The sequence below is a fragment of the Crinia signifera genome, chromosome 3 (genome assembly GCF_055691185.1).
Source record: "Crinia signifera chromosome 3, ASM5569118v1, whole genome shotgun sequence".
Classification (NCBI taxonomy): domain Eukaryota; kingdom Metazoa; phylum Chordata; class Amphibia; order Anura; family Myobatrachidae; genus Crinia; species Crinia signifera.
The window spans coordinates 166,893,733-166,911,596 of record NC_139219.1 but is presented as its reverse complement, the minus strand read 5'-3'; the positions used below and the strand labels follow the sequence as shown (position 1 = coordinate 166,911,596).

At 42.6% G+C, this 17,864-nt stretch overlaps 1 protein-coding gene across 1 annotated transcript in view; it reads right to left on the bottom strand.

The window, feature by feature from the left end:
* The window catches only part of REV3L (REV3 like, DNA directed polymerase zeta catalytic subunit), a 182,452-nt gene that overhangs the window by 109,355 nt on the left and 55,233 nt on the right, over positions 1–17,864 (bottom strand). The window contains exon 2 of the mRNA XM_083176894.1: positions 1,103–1,295. Coding sequence (XP_083033020.1) covers positions 1,103–1,295 — 193 coding nt within the window. The remainder of the gene's footprint in view (positions 1–1,102; positions 1,296–17,864) is intronic.

The window sequence follows — 17,864 nt, the reverse complement described above, 5'->3', positions numbered from 1 at the left end:
AACAAATTAATTTCTATGGACCCGGAATCAACTACAAAACTATTGTGGTTAAAAAAGCTTTGAGAAAATGACCAGTGACACAGTCCTAGTTGGCAAACAAGGTCAGTGCTAACAAATCTTACTGGGCTAAGAATTTATGTAAGTGTTTGCACCAAACTTAACTTGTATGAAGATCAAGAGCGTTTCATAAATCTGTTGCAAACATCGTTATACTGTATAACCGGGTTCCTCAAGGCACACAAAACACAATGGGGCAGATGTATTAAGCCTGGAGAAGAGATAAACTGGAGATAAAGTGGAAGGAGATAACGCACCAGCCAATCAACTTCCAACTGTCATATTTCAAACACTGCTGATTGGCTGGTGCATTATCTCCTTCCACTTTTTCTCCACTTTATCTCTTCGCCAGGCTTAATACATCTGCCCCAATATGTGTACTCAGTGATGTTGGGAGCGATAGGACTCAGAGGGGGTGCAAACACACTTGCTGATGCCAGGTGCGATATCCTCAGTTGTCCGGCATGTACAGATGATGGTGATAATCGCTAACGACCCACGGGAGCACGCAGCAAGACATAATGCGTACACACTAGGCAACATGCATGAAAATATCGTTGATGATACCATTGTCATCCATATCTAGTGTCTGCACATCTTCATAATCCAGGATTCAAGGATAGCCATACTTGAACACAGGTGACTTAATTAGCACTTCAGTTATTTTGATTCATTCACTTGTCTGTGCTCAAGCATGGACATCACTAAAACCTGGACTGTTGGTGTGCCCTGAGGACTGTGGTTGGGAATCCCTACTTCATAAAGAAATACATTATTCTTCACTCCATATTAGATTGCTATGCATAACAAGAAGTAGTGTGGCTTCCTACACGCGAGGCATTCCCCCAGCATACAACCATGAGATCATCAATTCATGTCATTGTCTCTGGAAAAGCACCAATAAAATAAACAAACATTTGCCTTGCATAAATATGCTTACACTATAATATTATTTATACACTTCTAAAATTAAAAAAATAAAATAACCAATAAATTATACTAAAACATTCATCTACAAGTGAATAAATGGGAAACAAGTACTTACACTCCAGATACTACTGTGATCTTGAATACATGTTGAGCATTGGCTGACGGATTGCCTAAGGCCACATTAAGTGCCCGATCAATGCTGAACGCTACCTGGCGAAGATATCGCTCTGGATTCTGCTGACCAAACGCATCATATGGCACATATAAATAGGGAAAGATGCCATGAAGATGCAAGCAAGTCTTTTGACCTAAAAATAAATAAATAAATAAAAAATCAGTAATTGATTTGTGTGAAAAGTACAATATATTATAATGCTGATGTTTATGGAAAATATAAAAAGGAATCTACCTGAAAATAAACCAATACCTTCTGGGATACATCACAATCTAATTAACAGAGGTCACGCAATATATTTACATCTTATTAGTCAATCACAGTTCACAGTGTAATTACTGTTATATCTTGATACTTTTTAAATTACTAATTTGGATCATAATTTGACAAATCATTATTGTTCAAAAAGTATTGAAGTGTGTACAAAACCTGCAATTCTTAAATTCCATAATATTTTAATAAAGCGTTTGAAATGAAAATGACTGACGATGGACAATACATTTTTTTTTTAAATAGATGAGGTGTTCTAAAGCGGGCTATACACTTGTCTGATTTGGCTACTTTTCACCCAATTCCGACAGATCGGGCTGAGAAATCATGTGAAAAGAGGCCAAATCACAGGTGTTTGACATCTGATCAGATTCTTTGCTCATTGGAACGGAGATTTGCCTCCGACTCAGACAGCCTCCTGGCTTGATCCAATAAAAATATATTGCAGTATCATCTAATATGTGCCTGTAACCAAGTATCAGGCAAGACCTCCACAATAACTTTTGTAAAACAAGTCACCTAACATTGTACAAAAATTACCTAATAATCTCAGCTGTTGATATATTTGACAATTACATTTCATAAAACAGGTCATCTTCTACCACCTATGCATTCTATACTGATCCTCACTTACATGAGCTAGCCAAGTACATGAATCATACTATGGGTCCCGTACAAGTGGACAGTATTAAAATAATGCCACGATACATTGCAATGGTGGGAAAGCCCAAACAGAAATGGTGGGAAAGCCCAAAAATAAAATGATCTCAGCTCACACTGCCCTGTAAAAAAGTTCTGGCTTATTAATTATTTTTCCAAGATGACATGTAAAAATACAAAGCAAAACAGGGAGGACACTAGTGTCAAGAATGAATCAAATGAAAGAAAATTTAAATAACCAGCTGCATCCTCCAGTTTCTTCCGGAAAAACTGTAATAGACCAGCTACATAAAAATAATTACTAGGAGGCACACAAAGCACAATCCCAGGGAAGCAGATCATTGGGATCCGCAATAACATAGGTGATCCAGGATTTATACCTTTCATATAAACGGTCAATGGCAACACATATGGTCCCTTACAAAGCTTACCAATAAAGTGAACTCTTGACTCTTTGTATATGTGTGCGACTGAGTTTTACATAAAGTGCTATAATACAAGTTCTATTCTGAATTGTACTCAAACTCAGTCCCACACAATATACAACATTTGTCCACATACATCTAGCCTCCATTCCCATTTAACCGCCCTTCTAGTCACTTTGCATAACGGAGCAAATCGTATGCACAAGCGGTTTATAATATGTGGCATGTCTATATACAGTGGATGACTGCTACTGTATCTCCATAAAAAAAATGGAACGTTAGTGTTTCTCTGGAAAAAAAAAAATGAACTTAGCATTTCGAATGAAGATACAGGCACAGTCACACACTGAATATAGACATTCAGCATTTCATTTTAATCAGCAGATACTGCTTGTTGCTACAGTCACACGGAGCTCACACGTTATGTATAGCACGACTGTATGTGGACATAGTTGTACAAGTGTCATATCAGCGCATCTTCCTTGTACATTATAGGTGCATTGCACTGCAATTAAAATGCAGTTTTGGTTAAAAAAAAAAAAAAAAAAAAACACTGCCCAGTCGGCTGTTCACTCATGTCGCATTATACATGGCTTATTGAGGCTATACATAGGAGGACAGATCTGTCTATCAATAGAATAGTAAAATGAATAATGTGGATAATTGTGTGTCAGATGCAGATGAAGATATTAAAGGGGTCAATCATATCGCCCGCAATTGTTTTTGGGTGTGGGTTGTAAAGCACTATGGCACACTTTGATTACTTCCGAAAGCCAGATTTTTGTTTGCTGCCTCCTAGAACTATGAGCAAAAATATGCAAATGGGGCACAAAAAAGGTGCTGCAAGGGGTGTTAGTTTAAGGTGCAGGCACCATCATTTACAAATACTGCAGTAATGGCACCTAGCACCCTTCACGGGCAATTGGATTGATACATAAGCTACCCGCCTTTTCAAAAACACTATCTGCATTTCCTTCACTCTCAATGTGGAGCACAAGCTGTATTAACATTTGGATTTTTTTAGGCATCTTTTCCTAGGAGGGTTGAGCAAGCCAAATATCCACTTAAGAAAACAAAACAAAAAAATTATATATGAGAGACTTTCATACAGTACTATGCCTTACTAATGTAATCAATGGCTGATTGGGAACAGAACATTGTAGATGGAACCAAATAAGCTGTAAATGGGGGCCAACGCAGAAGTGTGCAGTGTATTTTTGTTCTGGTTTCCTTTCTATTTTTCTCTTTTATTCCTTTTGTGCTTAATTTGCTTAGGCAGCCATGTTTAAATGTATACATTTTCTTAATGTTTCTATTTGTCAGTTTCAGTCTATGGGGAGTATTCAATGTTGGGTATTATTTCTGACAGTGGAAATAGCGCCCGCCTCCTATTCAATGCTGACGTTTCAGACAGCATTGAAGGTGGATTTCGGCAAAACAGATCCGACTTTCGGATGTTTTGTCGCCCAAGGATTGCCAAATTCACGGCCGTTTCTTGACAATCCACGGCCATTTTCTTCAATAGGTCTCCTTTTTACCATTCGACGGGTGTAAAATTTAATTTCACCTGTTGAGTTGCAGGCTAGCTGCCCGAAAACGGGCCGGAATTACGACTGGTCGTGACAGTCAAAAGGTAAACATAGAATTTTTCGGTACTCTTTACCTAGATGGGCGCCAGCGATTGAAATCGCGGGCGTCGGGGGTAAAAATCGCTGTCATCGCGGGTAAATCGGGATGCCCGCGATGCCCGCGATTTTCCCATAGGGAACAATGTTAAAAAGGCTGATTGACCGCGATTTTACTGTTAAATGCCTCAATGGACCCGATTTGGCCATAGGAATCAATGTTATATGGGCCACAGAGCCCAAATAGGCACAATTAACCCTTAAATGTCCCCCCCAATTTTTAACGCCACCCCACGATCCACGCCAACCCGAAGCGTGGCGAGCGGCGGCGGTACGCGTCCTCCGACCTTTTCATGCCCTACTATCCACTAGGGCGTGGAGTGAGAATAGAATAGTGTGGCGAGCGCAGCGAGCCACCGAGCCCGAAGCGTGGCGAGCGCAGCGAGCCCCGCGAGGGGACGCGGATACCTTCACAGGTAGACGCGTCCCCTCGCGGGCTTCACAGGTGTCCGCGTCGCCACGGACACCTGTGAAGCCCGCGAGGGGACGCGTATAACTGTGAAGGTGACCGCGTGCGCTCGCCACGCTTCGGGCTCGGTGGCTCGCCACACTATTCTATTCTCACTCCACGCCCTAGTGGATAGTAGGGCATGAAAAGGTCGGAGGACGCGTACCGCCGCCCCTTGCGGGCTCGCTGCGCTCGCCACGCTTCGGGTTGGCGTGGATCGTGGGGTGGCGTTAAAAATTTGGGGGGACATTTAAGGGTTAATTGTGCTTATTTGGGCTCTGTGGCCCATTTAACATTGATTCCTATGGCCAAATCGGGTCCATTGAGGCATTTAACAGTAAAATCGTGTCCATCGGGCCTTTTAACATTGATTCCTATGGCAAATCGGGAGCATCGCGTCGCGGGCATCGCGGGTACATTTATGGCCGGCCGCGACCGACACGATTTCCATGTTTAACATGGGTTTCAATGGGAAATCGCGGGCATCGCGTCGGTCGCGTCGCGGCCAGACATAAATGTACCCGCGACGAGCGCCCAACTAAGTAAAGAGTACCATTTTTCCTTTTTTTTTTTTTTTTTTTTTTTACACGAATGACGACACAGTCAGTCAACATGGACACCGAATCTGTGCACCGCTGCACTCGCCATGCTTCGGGCACGGTGCCCGAAGGCTCAACACACTATTTTATTCTCCCACCATGCCCTAGTGGATGGTATGGCATGAAATACTGCCTGTCAGCACATGTTGGCTCAAAAAAAAAAGTGAAATTCTAGATCACGTGCATTGCAGAATGAAAAGGCCAGAATTTGACAGCCATTCTCAAACATAAATTGTAGCTGCTTTGCTATTATAAAAAGGGGCAGCAGCATAAAAGCCACAGATCACTGGACTCATGTTCTCTTTGTTCTAGTATTATTATTATTATTACACTAGAACAGAGACTATCTGTTACAGTTATCACCAGCAGCAAGAACATTTTAATTATGTATTCAAAGATGACTTATGTACACCAACTGGTGGTATATTTAATTGGTTATCACCAACAAATAATACTGTATTTACAGGAGAACTCAAGAGCAGTGCAATTTTTTTAAACTTGGCATCAAATGCAATAACCTTGCAGTGGCCTTTGCTTATTGGTGTCTGAAATATCAAATCTCGTGTATTGATAGACTGCTGCTACTATAACTATTCAAATTTCTCCCTTGCTTTATATACTACTGCAGTGGTTAAGAACCTGCTTGCCATGGCACCCTGTGGTGCCAGGGGTTCGTGGTCCAGGACCAAATGTAATTATTTAGTTAATATGATAGGCAATACTAGTTCCAATTGCTGCAATTCATAAACTATATAGAAAAACTGAAGCACAACCCTGTCTACCACCATATAATAAAACCAGAGCATGACAGATCAGCACAATTTGCTTAATTCAATCATTTTTGCTGAATTTCTCATTTGGAAACATATTTATGTATTACCGGTTATATAGCGCATACATATTCCGCAGAACTTTACAGAGGATATTTATTTGAATATTCAGTCCCTGCTCCCAGTGAAGCTTACAATCTATATTCCCTACCACATGTACACACATTCTAGGAATAATTTTGTTGGGAGCCAATTAACCTTCCAGTATATTTTTGATTACCAATGTAATGATAAAGCATGCAATTTTACAGCGGATCATGCAGTGTGTAGATAGACACAATTATTCATTCCAATGTATCACACCATCGCATCATCCATTTGTGTAACCAGCTTTACATGTAAGAAGACCCACACAGTACCACACAGCTGTATTCCCTCCCAATTTCTCAGTCAAATGTATGTGGTCAGGAAAATATCTGCACAATTAACATCACCATTCTGTGGTTGCTTAGACTGGCATTCAGGGGGAGATTTATCAAGCCTTGGAGAGAGATAATGTGGAGAATTTGCCCATAGTAGCCAATCAGCATGTGTCATTTTTTGAGCACAGTATTTTAAATGACAGTTATAAGCAGATTGGTTGCTTTGAGTAACTACTCAACTTTATCTCTCTGCCAAACTTACATACATCCTACCTTTTGTGGCCATCATTTGTAGTAAAAAAATGGTTTACTTTCCCACCAAAATATCACTTAGAAGGTGAAAGTTTCTGAAGCGTCATAATGGAAAACTACAGATAATGTAAACAGGAAAATACAAATTCTATATCTTTCCGATATTGGCTGAAAGCCCTAATAATTATATAGGGGTGTATGCAGGATAGGTTAGCTGATAAATGGCTTAAAACGCACCTGAAAACAGTCAGATTGGCATGCCGCATCTTATGAGCAGTTTAATATTTCAGATGCCCGACCTCTTGATCAATTATAAAACGTACACACTGAGCTAGAAATAGATCAGCGTGTATGGGCTACATAGTCAACGGATCGGCACAGTGTGCCCCAGGCTTTATTCTCTGCATCCAACAGTTACATTGTCCTGCAGTGTTCAGAATGTTTATTGTAGACTGTGTGTTCACCAAGTTTCAGAAGTCTAATCCCATAAAAAGACAGATGAACACACAACTTCACACGGCTTTCACTTTCAAGAAATCTTCTGTGAGGCTCACAACTAAATATGGTAAGCTGTACGTGCACAGACGCTGATTCTACAGTAACTAGCACTTGCAGGACCACGTAACAAGCTAGAAAAGCTCCAGCTAGCTTCGAAATTTGAACCACTTTACTGTGATCTTATGCTATACCAATGATAATCACGAATGAGACCAGAGACAGTTTAAAAAGGAAATTACAGCATAACGGATCAAAAACCGTTATCAGTCATAAAGAATGCAACATGTTAAGACAGAGCCACCATCAGCAAGAGGGGGAGCTGAGGGATGCTGGGATGGAATGGGGTCCCAGGACAGGAGTCTATTCAGTATAATTTGCCATAATCAAAGTCACATTTTCCCTTGATGCAATGTAGAGGCAGAGTAGGGCAGCCAGTGCTGCAGACATCAGAGGTCTCACCAGGCATACCGGGAGTTTCAGAATGGGGAAGGGGGCCCTGCCTATTTTGACAGTCCTGGGCCCCACAATTTCTGATGGCAGCCCTGGATTTAGGACTTCAGAACCAGGCTTACTTTTATCCCATAAATTAATTTGGCATCTTTCAGTTAAAACAATATACATAAAACATACTAAAAAACTAATTCAGGAACACTGCATGTACCCATTGAGCCCTAGAAGGGCCGTTTGACTAGGACTAGACTTATTGATATTTTTGCTTATCAGATGTTTCTGCGCATGGAAAACATGCATACTGACTTGATCTATGAGAAAGTTGCTGTATTCCCTTTCGGTCTTAAGGTGTCTACACGGTCTGATTTTGGCTTACATTTTTGACTATATATAGTCGAAATCCTACAGAAATGTTGCCCAAATCTCAGTGTTCCCCCTGCTTGGGGGATACAGATACGCAGCTCTGCAAGGCCGGTATCGCATGGATAAATAGACTGTGCAGGCAAGGCAATTTCGATTACGTCGCTTGTAACGTATTTTGCCATAGGACAAATAGCACAGTCAAAATCGCAAGGGCACAGTCATAATTGTATGCTTCTGGGGAGTTCAAGGGAAATTGCATGGTCAAAATCGGCCATAGCTAAAATATCACTGTGTGTACACAGTCGTCGTCCCACCCCCCCTCTGTTATTGTTTTTGACAATGCTTTTATTAACGGTATTCTGTAAAACAAAAGTTTGTGCATGAGGTTTTTTGTCCTGTATTAAAACAACATACCGTAATCCTTCTCTCTTTCTACTCACGCTACCTGTACTGCTCTGCTTCCAAAGAAAAGTCTTGAATGCCTGAACCTAAGTTTACAGGGTTTACAACAGCCAACTAAGAAACACACACACACACACACACACACACACACACACACACATACACACACACATACCACAAAGGTACAACTGTTTGTTCTTGTGCCCACTGCACATGTTTTTGCTTTCATTAGTAAAAACTCAAAGGCTGTCTACCGTTTTATTTACAGCACTCTTATGGCCTCTTTGGCATTCAGCCTGGACATTTCCCACTATGGTCTTATCTGCCTGTCCGCCTTAGCAATGCCAAATTATTAGAGCGGTGTATTTATGCAGGAGGTGAAGGGAAATTGTAAAACGGTACACAAATCCTTTTCGAGCTCTGTGCTTAATGAGAAACATTGCTGTGTGGGAGCCTCGTGATTCACTGAACTCACAGGATACTTTATCAAAAGGAAATTTAGACAGAGAATAACTTTAAAGTAAGTGAACACAATCTACTAGAACATTATCACCAAAGGCCAAATATGGGCAGTCTTAAACACTCAAGCTTTAACAAACATCATATTTCCCATGATGCTCAGCACATAGCTGACTATCCTGCATGATTCACATTTCGATCCGATCAGCGATCCCTGGAGCCGGAGAGCACAGCAAACTTTGGCTCTGATCGGATCTAATATCAGCTGCCACAAAGATTTATTGGATCATGCAGCCATGATTGGGATCGCATAGGATACATTGTATGCAAAAGAGCCACATACGGTGTATCGCATGCGATCCTGCCACCCGGTAAGCTGCTGGGGAGTTTAAGGGTAATCGCATGCGATGTCTAAGCTCCAATAAGTTGCACAAGTGTAAGGAGGGGGGGGGGGGCTTGCCAGTGTTATTGTCGAAGGGAAATCATTTTTTTTTATATCTCTCACCATTGTGAATAAGCGTTCTGCACCGGAGCTGGCATAGAAAGGAGTCCTTAATTCACTTCTTATAACATTTTTTCCCATCCATTTACAGGGCCGGGTTTCTCTGATACAACAATTAACAAATAAACCCCTCAGCATTTATGAATCTTTGTGCTAACGATCTTCCAACATAAGCTTGCATACATACTCTAGTCTATGCTACAGACCCTTTTTTCTGATCATAAAGGCTCCGATGAGTGTGCTTGGGAAGCCGATGTAGGGGGATAACTGGATGCACACAAGTGAGAGGAATCCACACCGGCTCAGACTCTAGCTCCCCATTTATAATAAAAATAATTGTAAAGATAAGCCATTCTTTTTCATGTTTTTTCAGCGCTGCTCTTACACTTTGTTGTTCTTTTTGCAATGTCCCAAACGTCACCCATTCCATTTTGTCAGACAACATGGTCACCTCTATAATGAATATCACTATCTCGATTTCTGCTAGATTTAACACCCCCCCCCCCCCCCCCGATCCCTCGTCATCAAACCAAACAACTAATTTTTTGGGTTGCCACATCGTAGCAGACTGGAAACAGCCTTCTTCTGCTCCCTTGCTTAAGGCCACCTCTCCCAGAATTTGGCATGTTTACAAAATAGCATTTATGTCTAGAATTATGCACAGCCCCTACCTAACTTTTTCTAAAACATGGGATCCCTGGACTTCATATTTTCAAGTGGAGACCTAATTTGTCTAATTGTTTACTCTTCCATTATGGATGTCTGCCCCCTCTTTGCAGATTGCCATTCCACGTTCCAATTCTCTACTCTTGAAAAAAATTGGTACATCTCTGAACAGTTTTGTTGTGCCCATCTAAGATGCCAATTTTTTCTCTGCATTGTTCAGTTTTACTTGATATTGTTGATATCTGCTTTTCATACTTGGTCTCTCTTTTTGTTTATTGTACAGCCTAACAAATAAAAAGTCTTCAAAAAAAGTATTAACACTGTTGCCATATAGGAGTATACTCAAATAGCTACATTGTTCACCCCATAAACTGTGTGGTAAAATCCACGAGAAAAATGGCAGATTAGGCAGAGTTCCTAAATTGAATAGCATTTCCCTCTGTGTAACAAGGATTCTAGCCATGGCATTCAAAGATTTTTTTTTTTTGGCTGATAATTAGCTAATATTACAGCAGCTGTGTTAAATATATTTTTATATATATTAAATTATTATAATGACAAATCAGTGCTTCTTACACAAGCAAGGCGCTGGTGAAAGTTTGGTGTAAGGCAGAGTCTAAAGCAGGGCTGGGCAACACCGGCCCTCCAGATGTTAATGAACTACACATCCCAGGATGCCTTGCATCAGTTTCAGCATGGCCACATAGCAAACCTAATGCAAAGCATCCTGGGATGTGTAGTTCATTAACATCTGGAGGGCCGGTGCTGCCCAGCCCTGGTCTAAAGACACAAAAGCAGGATGGTTGCATCTAAAAGACACAAAAAGTGTGTGTCTCAGTCTTTGCACATTCAGATGAAGACAGACGAAGAAAAGGCCGATACCAATATTAGCTTAAATTTGTAGATATGACTTCGGTAAAAGACACTAAAACGTTCACAGGAGCGTGCAACTCAGAATAAGCTTTTAAGTGTTTACAGTATGTACATTTTAATAGCCACTGTGTTACAGACATTGGGCATATCCCACACCTCCTGAGGATGCAATTTATGAGAAACTGTACAATGCAACAAGAAAGCAATAAACATTAAGTTTAGAGATCTATTGAAAAGTCAATTATTTCTGAAAATACTGCAGTCTCAACAGCTTACTTCAAGCAATTCATTTGCAGGGTTTACAGTCTTGCTGGATCAGCACAATTCATTCTTAATGCCAATATTTTTAAAATGTATTTCCATTTTGGAAAAGTCAATTATAAAACAAAATGTAATGATTGTCTGTTATCAGATAAAGAACAGAAGGACTAAAGTGCTAATTTTTCCCATAATCTGCATTTAATTTCACAAATTAGCTCAAATCGAACCAGACCCATGGTTGGTCTTCCTAAAATCTCAAAAACCTACAGCAAACTTCATTTAAAGATCATTGCACATTTGCCAGGAGGTACACCTAAAAGCACGTCAGAAGCCAACTATTCTAGGTGGAATCCCTGGAGGGCATGGTGTCCTCAGCAATGAAGCTCACACATATATTATAGTATTTATACGGTCCGGCACTCTCCCTTGGTTGGCAAGTGCCCCCGATGCCCCTCATGTAGATAAACATGTATGCAGAAAAAGATGGCGCTCCAGAGGGACTTCGTAAAATATTTTATAAGTAGTGCAGAAAAAGATGCGCCAAAGTTTCGGGGCTGGCAAAGGGGCATGCCAGCCCCAAGATGCTGGGTCCAGCCTATGGTGTGAATGGTGTCTGACTCATGTTCAAACACCCAGGTTGAACCCAGAAATTATGGTGGGAAAGGATATTCTGCTTCTGATACAGAACTTTGTGGATGGGGACCCAAGATACATGGCCCCCACTGCGTAGAAAAATGTAACATTCTTTTGTTGCTGAGCCATCAGTGGAAAGTCATGGATAAATGCCTGAAGTGGACCAAATACATATCTAATGTGCAGAGTATGATTGAATATTTACTTCTTTAATAACTTGTTATATTTAATAGGTAAAATGACTGTACTGGAATAGCTCATTTCTAGTAGTGCAACAAAGGGAACCCACTGTGTGCACAAGTACACACAAACCCAAAATACATTTTATTGGAATACTTGCCATAAAGAAGTATAAAACACACAAAAAAATTGTACCAGTATTACTAATCAGTGTCCCATAGTGTCATAGATTTATCAGGAAATTCTACATTAGTATGCACGGATTAAAATTGGCATTAAATCATTAATGAGAGATAAGAGATTTTTCTATCTACTGGAAAGTTAAAGAAACAATGGAAGAAAACAAGATTGGTTGGTATTTCTTATGGGCCATACACACGTACCGACATGTATAGGGAGAGCGTTCTGATCAATGCTGCTTCGCTCAGCTATCTCGGCACACAGCACTGCACAGCGATTTGTGCTGAGTGAGGTGTCAGGGGCAGTGTACTCTGACCAATTAATTAATAACCCGCGTGCAGGTTTACACAGCGATTTTCAGGCATTTTCTCAGCGAATTAGTGAAATAATGTAAAATTACCCAGAAAATGCCTGAATGTCGCTCTGTGTGTAGGGCCCATAAGTTACACACATGCATCCTTTCCCCACCATTACTAAATATACTGTCATTTCATTGGCACACAAAAGAATGTATTAAAGTTTTAAAGGGTTGCTATGGAATCCTGATGGTCAAAAGGCCGGCAGCAGGATACAGAAAGTGAAAACGACAAATGTTTAGAAAGTATTCTACAGCTATCCCTAATCTTAACTTACCCCTCCTGCAGCATAAGCTTAACTGAGGACTACTGCAGTGTAACCCTTAACCGACCCCATCATCAACCCCATTATCACCCCCTCCCCCCCCCAAAACACACACACACACTTGCAGCCTAACCGTCGTACTTACAGCATGAAGTCTGCATTTTCACCAGCCGGTATCCTGCCACCAGTATTCTGATGGTCGGGCTTGTGACTGTCAAGATGCAGACTACAACCCCATCTAACCTTAGATTTCTAATGAAATGGCTGTTCTATATAACTGGCATGTAATATTGCAGATATTGCCAGTACCAATCCCATGTACTGCTGAAGACAGTATTACTTCTAGTCCTGTGTGGAAAAAGCAGTCTGGTCCAATTTAACAAGTCAAGAGCTTAGCTTTATTAAGCTAGTCCCAGATAGAGAAAGCCATCTTTGGCCAACGTCCACATAAAAAAGTTTATTAACATCCCCAAATAAGTTTGTGGTTTAAAAAATAAAAAAAATGGATTTCCCTAAACACCCAAAGAAATGCAAAGGTCGGGCATAGAAAGGAGATAAAGAACAGTCACTGATGTGGTCAGCCTTTTATTCTTTGCCAAGCTCTGAAAAGTTTCCAGGAGTCAGATGAAATGATAATCACAGGAGTCCAATCATCCACCGGATGCTGTAGGAAAGAGACTTTCACCCAACTAACATTACTTAGCCATTACTTTTACAAAGAAATGTATGTGGCTTAGGTATGGCTGCAGGCTGCACTTAAAAATCAATACAAGCCAATTAGTCATATTCAGATGCTGTAGAAAACAGCATTCTGAAAAAGAAGGAGGGAGGGTGGAGATTGGGCAAGCAGCCATTGTGTAATCACCATTGCCAAGAAACGGATTATATTGAAAAGGGAAAGGAAAGCATAATCTCCCCAGCATATCATGTAAGGACAAATATCTAACATTCCACACACACACACAATATACAGCTAGCTTCTCATAGCAAAATGGCAGCATCAGCCACTACATGTAAAACATGCCAATGATTTTGTTCGGCCAGATAACTTTAAAAATGGGATCTAAAAAAGGGGAAAACGGAAAGACCTCCAGCCTAGTAACATTCCTGAGCAGGGAGGGAGGGGGGAGTGTTCTGGAGGCCAGGCGTGCAGCAATATAAAGCTCACAGATCAGGAGGATTGTGTGAAACTTAATATTTCTCCTCTTAGAGCAAACAAAAAGATCTGATTCAGGATTACAAAAGCACACCATAAAAAGGTCACTGGAAAAGCTAGCCATGCACATACTGAAGAAATATAAATAAACGGACGATAATAAATCTTCAAGCTTCACTAAAGCTCATTAATGTAAAGATAAAAACTACAATGTTCTACCAGTCAAGAAGCATAAATAGGTTTTTATTTGCAGTCTGCATTGTTAGGGAGAAGCTGCGCAGATCATATACAGATCCCACTGGTTATTCATAATGTAGATTGTCATAAGGAAGCTTAGCTACAGATTGGCACACACTCCACTACAGCAGACAGAACGCCACACTCCACTACAGCAGACAGAACGCTAGACAGGATGAAAGGGAAAAGAATAAACCAGCTTGTCTCAAATATGATGAAACAGGACTGCGGAGAGAGACTGCCTGCACTGATTGCAGCCAGCATAGACTGGAGCAATTACTGCATGAAAAAAAAAAAAAAGGACATTTTGTTATTCCTCTGACCTCATTAAATCTCAAAGACTTGCCAAATATTTCATAATCAAAGCAAATAAAAATCAGTATATAAATCTTTTTGCATTTTAAAAACATCAAATTAGATTGAAAATTTCAAACGCTGAAGAACAATTTCAGTATTTCAATATAAATTCTAAATCCGTCTGCCAGAATCATATATGTATACACAATATACAACATTAAATAGTGTTACTGTTTATGTCTGTTATTTGGATAAAATGTGATCAACCTAATTTTTTACAAGGTACAGAAACGCCCTACCCTGTTTTCACAATTAAGTCACGTGTGTACATGCATCACTGCAGCAACTACACATACCCCGGTATAAATAATCACAATGCATTCCCTATTGTTTGCACATGCCCATGTACAGGCATGTTAGTTGTGGCATACCAGTCGCATGGTGGTGAGCACAACGGTCACACTACAGCCATTTGCTAAATAACACCAAATATTTCGCTTCGAGTTGGATTATTCTGGATAAGTTTCCAGATAATTTTTTAACTAGCACAAGACATCTCATATATTTAGCCAGATCTGTCACTCATCCCGTGTGTATAACGTTCCCGCTCAGCGTTATACACAAACCCGTCCCCCCTAGGGAAAAGACCAGCATTATATACATCCCCACCCCCTTGACATCACCTCCCCCTACCCAGTCAGGGCTACAGTACAGGCCCACCATGATGTAGGTGAGCGGCAACCCTCCCCCCCCACCACGCGGACCCCCGCACCCGCCACTCCCGAGAATCGCGGGCCCCCGCGACCCCCACAACCCACCCCCCCTTTTGTAATTCGTGGACCCCCGCCCCCCTCTTCCCACAATTCATGGCACCCCCCCGCACCCCCTCCCACAATTCACGGCAACCCCCCCCCCCTCCCACGATTCACAGACCCCCACAACCCCCTCCCGATGATTAACACACACACACACACACACACACACACCCCCGCGCGATTTGCAGACCCCCATCCACTCCCCCTCGCAATTTGCTGACCCCCCTGACCACCTTCCCGCAATCCCCCCCCCACCCAATGGACCCCTGCGACCCCGCATTTCACGGAGCCCTGTGAGAATGGGGGATCCTGTTCCGCCACAGCAGGTGCTGCCCCTAGGTGGGAAATCCAGCCCTGGCTTCCACGCTGCAGGTTCCCCCACGGTCCTCTGCACCAGCGCCACAACTTTCATCAATGTCTTGCCCATATACCACTATTATACAGCCTCCTGCTCTCATGGACCCTCACTCCCTCCCAGTGGCAGGAGACGCTCACCCACTGCTGGGAGCTGCATACTGTACCCCACCCTCCTCCAGTTCTAGGGATGCACATCGACCATCAATGATTTCAAATCATTGATGGTTTATGGCCGATGTTGAATACTTTTGCCATCGATGTGGGAGGACCAGATGGTTTCCCTACATCTATGGCAAAAGGAGAACCGATCAAGTTTCACATTTTTTTAAGGTGCCGGGACACGGAGCATAGCTCCGCCCCACCACACCTGGAAGTCCCGCCACCGAGTTCTGATTGACCCACGGCCTATTCTGTCATATATAATGGATGACCATCGATAGCTACAACAATCTATGGTTATCCAAGTAATATTTTACTACTATCGATGGCAGGGTACAAAATCGCCATCAATGCCAACCATCAATGGCGTCTACACCAATGGCCATCCCTACTCTGCAACAGCCAAAAACCTTTACTACCCCTCATGCCCACACACCCCTATCGCTGCCCTGCCTCCTGTTCTCCTACCTCGTAACTTCTGCCAATGGGGACACGCTCACCCTGTGTTGCCCACATTTCCCTATCATGCTTTACCACCCATCCTCCTGCTCTCATGCACCCTAACTCCCACTCAGTAGGAGGAGACACTGACTCAGGGGCACCGTCCTGTACTCCTGCGCTGGCATGCTGGATGCTCACCCACTGGCTGGAGCTGCACAGTGTCCCCCACCCTCCTCTGCACCAGTGCAAAAGCTTTAGTCCCCCTCATTCCCACACACCCCTATTACTACCCAGCTTCCTGCTCTCCTGAACAGTAACTTACACCACTGGGGAGTCGCTGACGCTGTGTTGCCCACATACCCCTATCATGCCTCATAGCCCAGCCTCCTGCTCTCATGCACCCAAACTTCCAACCAGTAGGAGGAGACACCGACTCAGGGCCACCGTCCTGTACTCCTGTGCTGCCACGCTGGACCCTCACAGTGTCCCCCACCTTCCTCTTTAGTCCCCCGTATGCCCACACACCCCTACCCAGCTTCCTGCTCTCCTGAATAGCCCAGCCTCCTGCTCTCATGCACCCTATGAGGCATGATAGGGGTATGTGGGCAACACAGCGTCAGTGACTCCCCAGTGGTGGAAGTTACGGTTCAGGAGAGCAGGAAGCTGGGTAGTTATAGGGGCGTGTGGGCATAAGGGGGACTAAAGAGAAGGGTGGGGACACTGTGCAGCTTCTGCCAGTGGGTGAGGGTCTAGCGTGGCAGCACAGGAGTACAGGACAGTGGCCCTGAGTCAGCGTCTCCTCCTACTGGGTGGGAGTTAGCCCAGCCTCCTGCTCTCATGCACCCTAACTCCCACCCAGTAGGAGGAGATGCTGATTCAGGGCCACCGTCCTGTACTCCTGTGCTGCCACGCTGGACCCTCACCCACTGGCAGAAGCTGCACAGTGTCCCCCACCCTTCCCTTTAGTCCCCCTTATGCCCACACAGCCCTATCACTACCCAGCCTCCTGTTTTCCTGTGTCGTGGCCTCCACTGACTCAAAAACACCTTACTAGACTATTGCACACACACACACCTAAACAACACGCACGCACACAAATGTCATTGTACCCTCCACACTATCAATGTACAGCTTACTCTGTAACCACTTTTTAATTAAACAAAACAATACACACCCCCTTCCAAATCATATGCTCTCTACTTAACACATTTCACCTATAACTCAAATTGCAATGCAGGGCAATTCTTTCATACAATTCTAACCATTTTTCACACAATACAAAAGTTCACAAATTAAGCAGCCCCTTACGACGGTGTGAAGAGCGCCCGTAGGGCACGATGAATCACCTAGTTAATACATACAAGGTGTTGTTATTACATAATAGACTGATGTTATAATTTAATTATAACAAGTACATATCTCCATTCCCCCTCTACGTACTCCTCTTCAACATCCACAAGGCGGCATTATTTTAAATTGGTCAAAGCCGTGCTGTAGCTCATTATCTGTCAGCTGCCTCAATAGATCAGTCGTTAACTTATTTACTTCAGTAATGGATGCAAAATGGGTTCCTTTAAGCCACATGTCTTCAACCTGTGGCCCTCCAGATGTTGTAGAACTA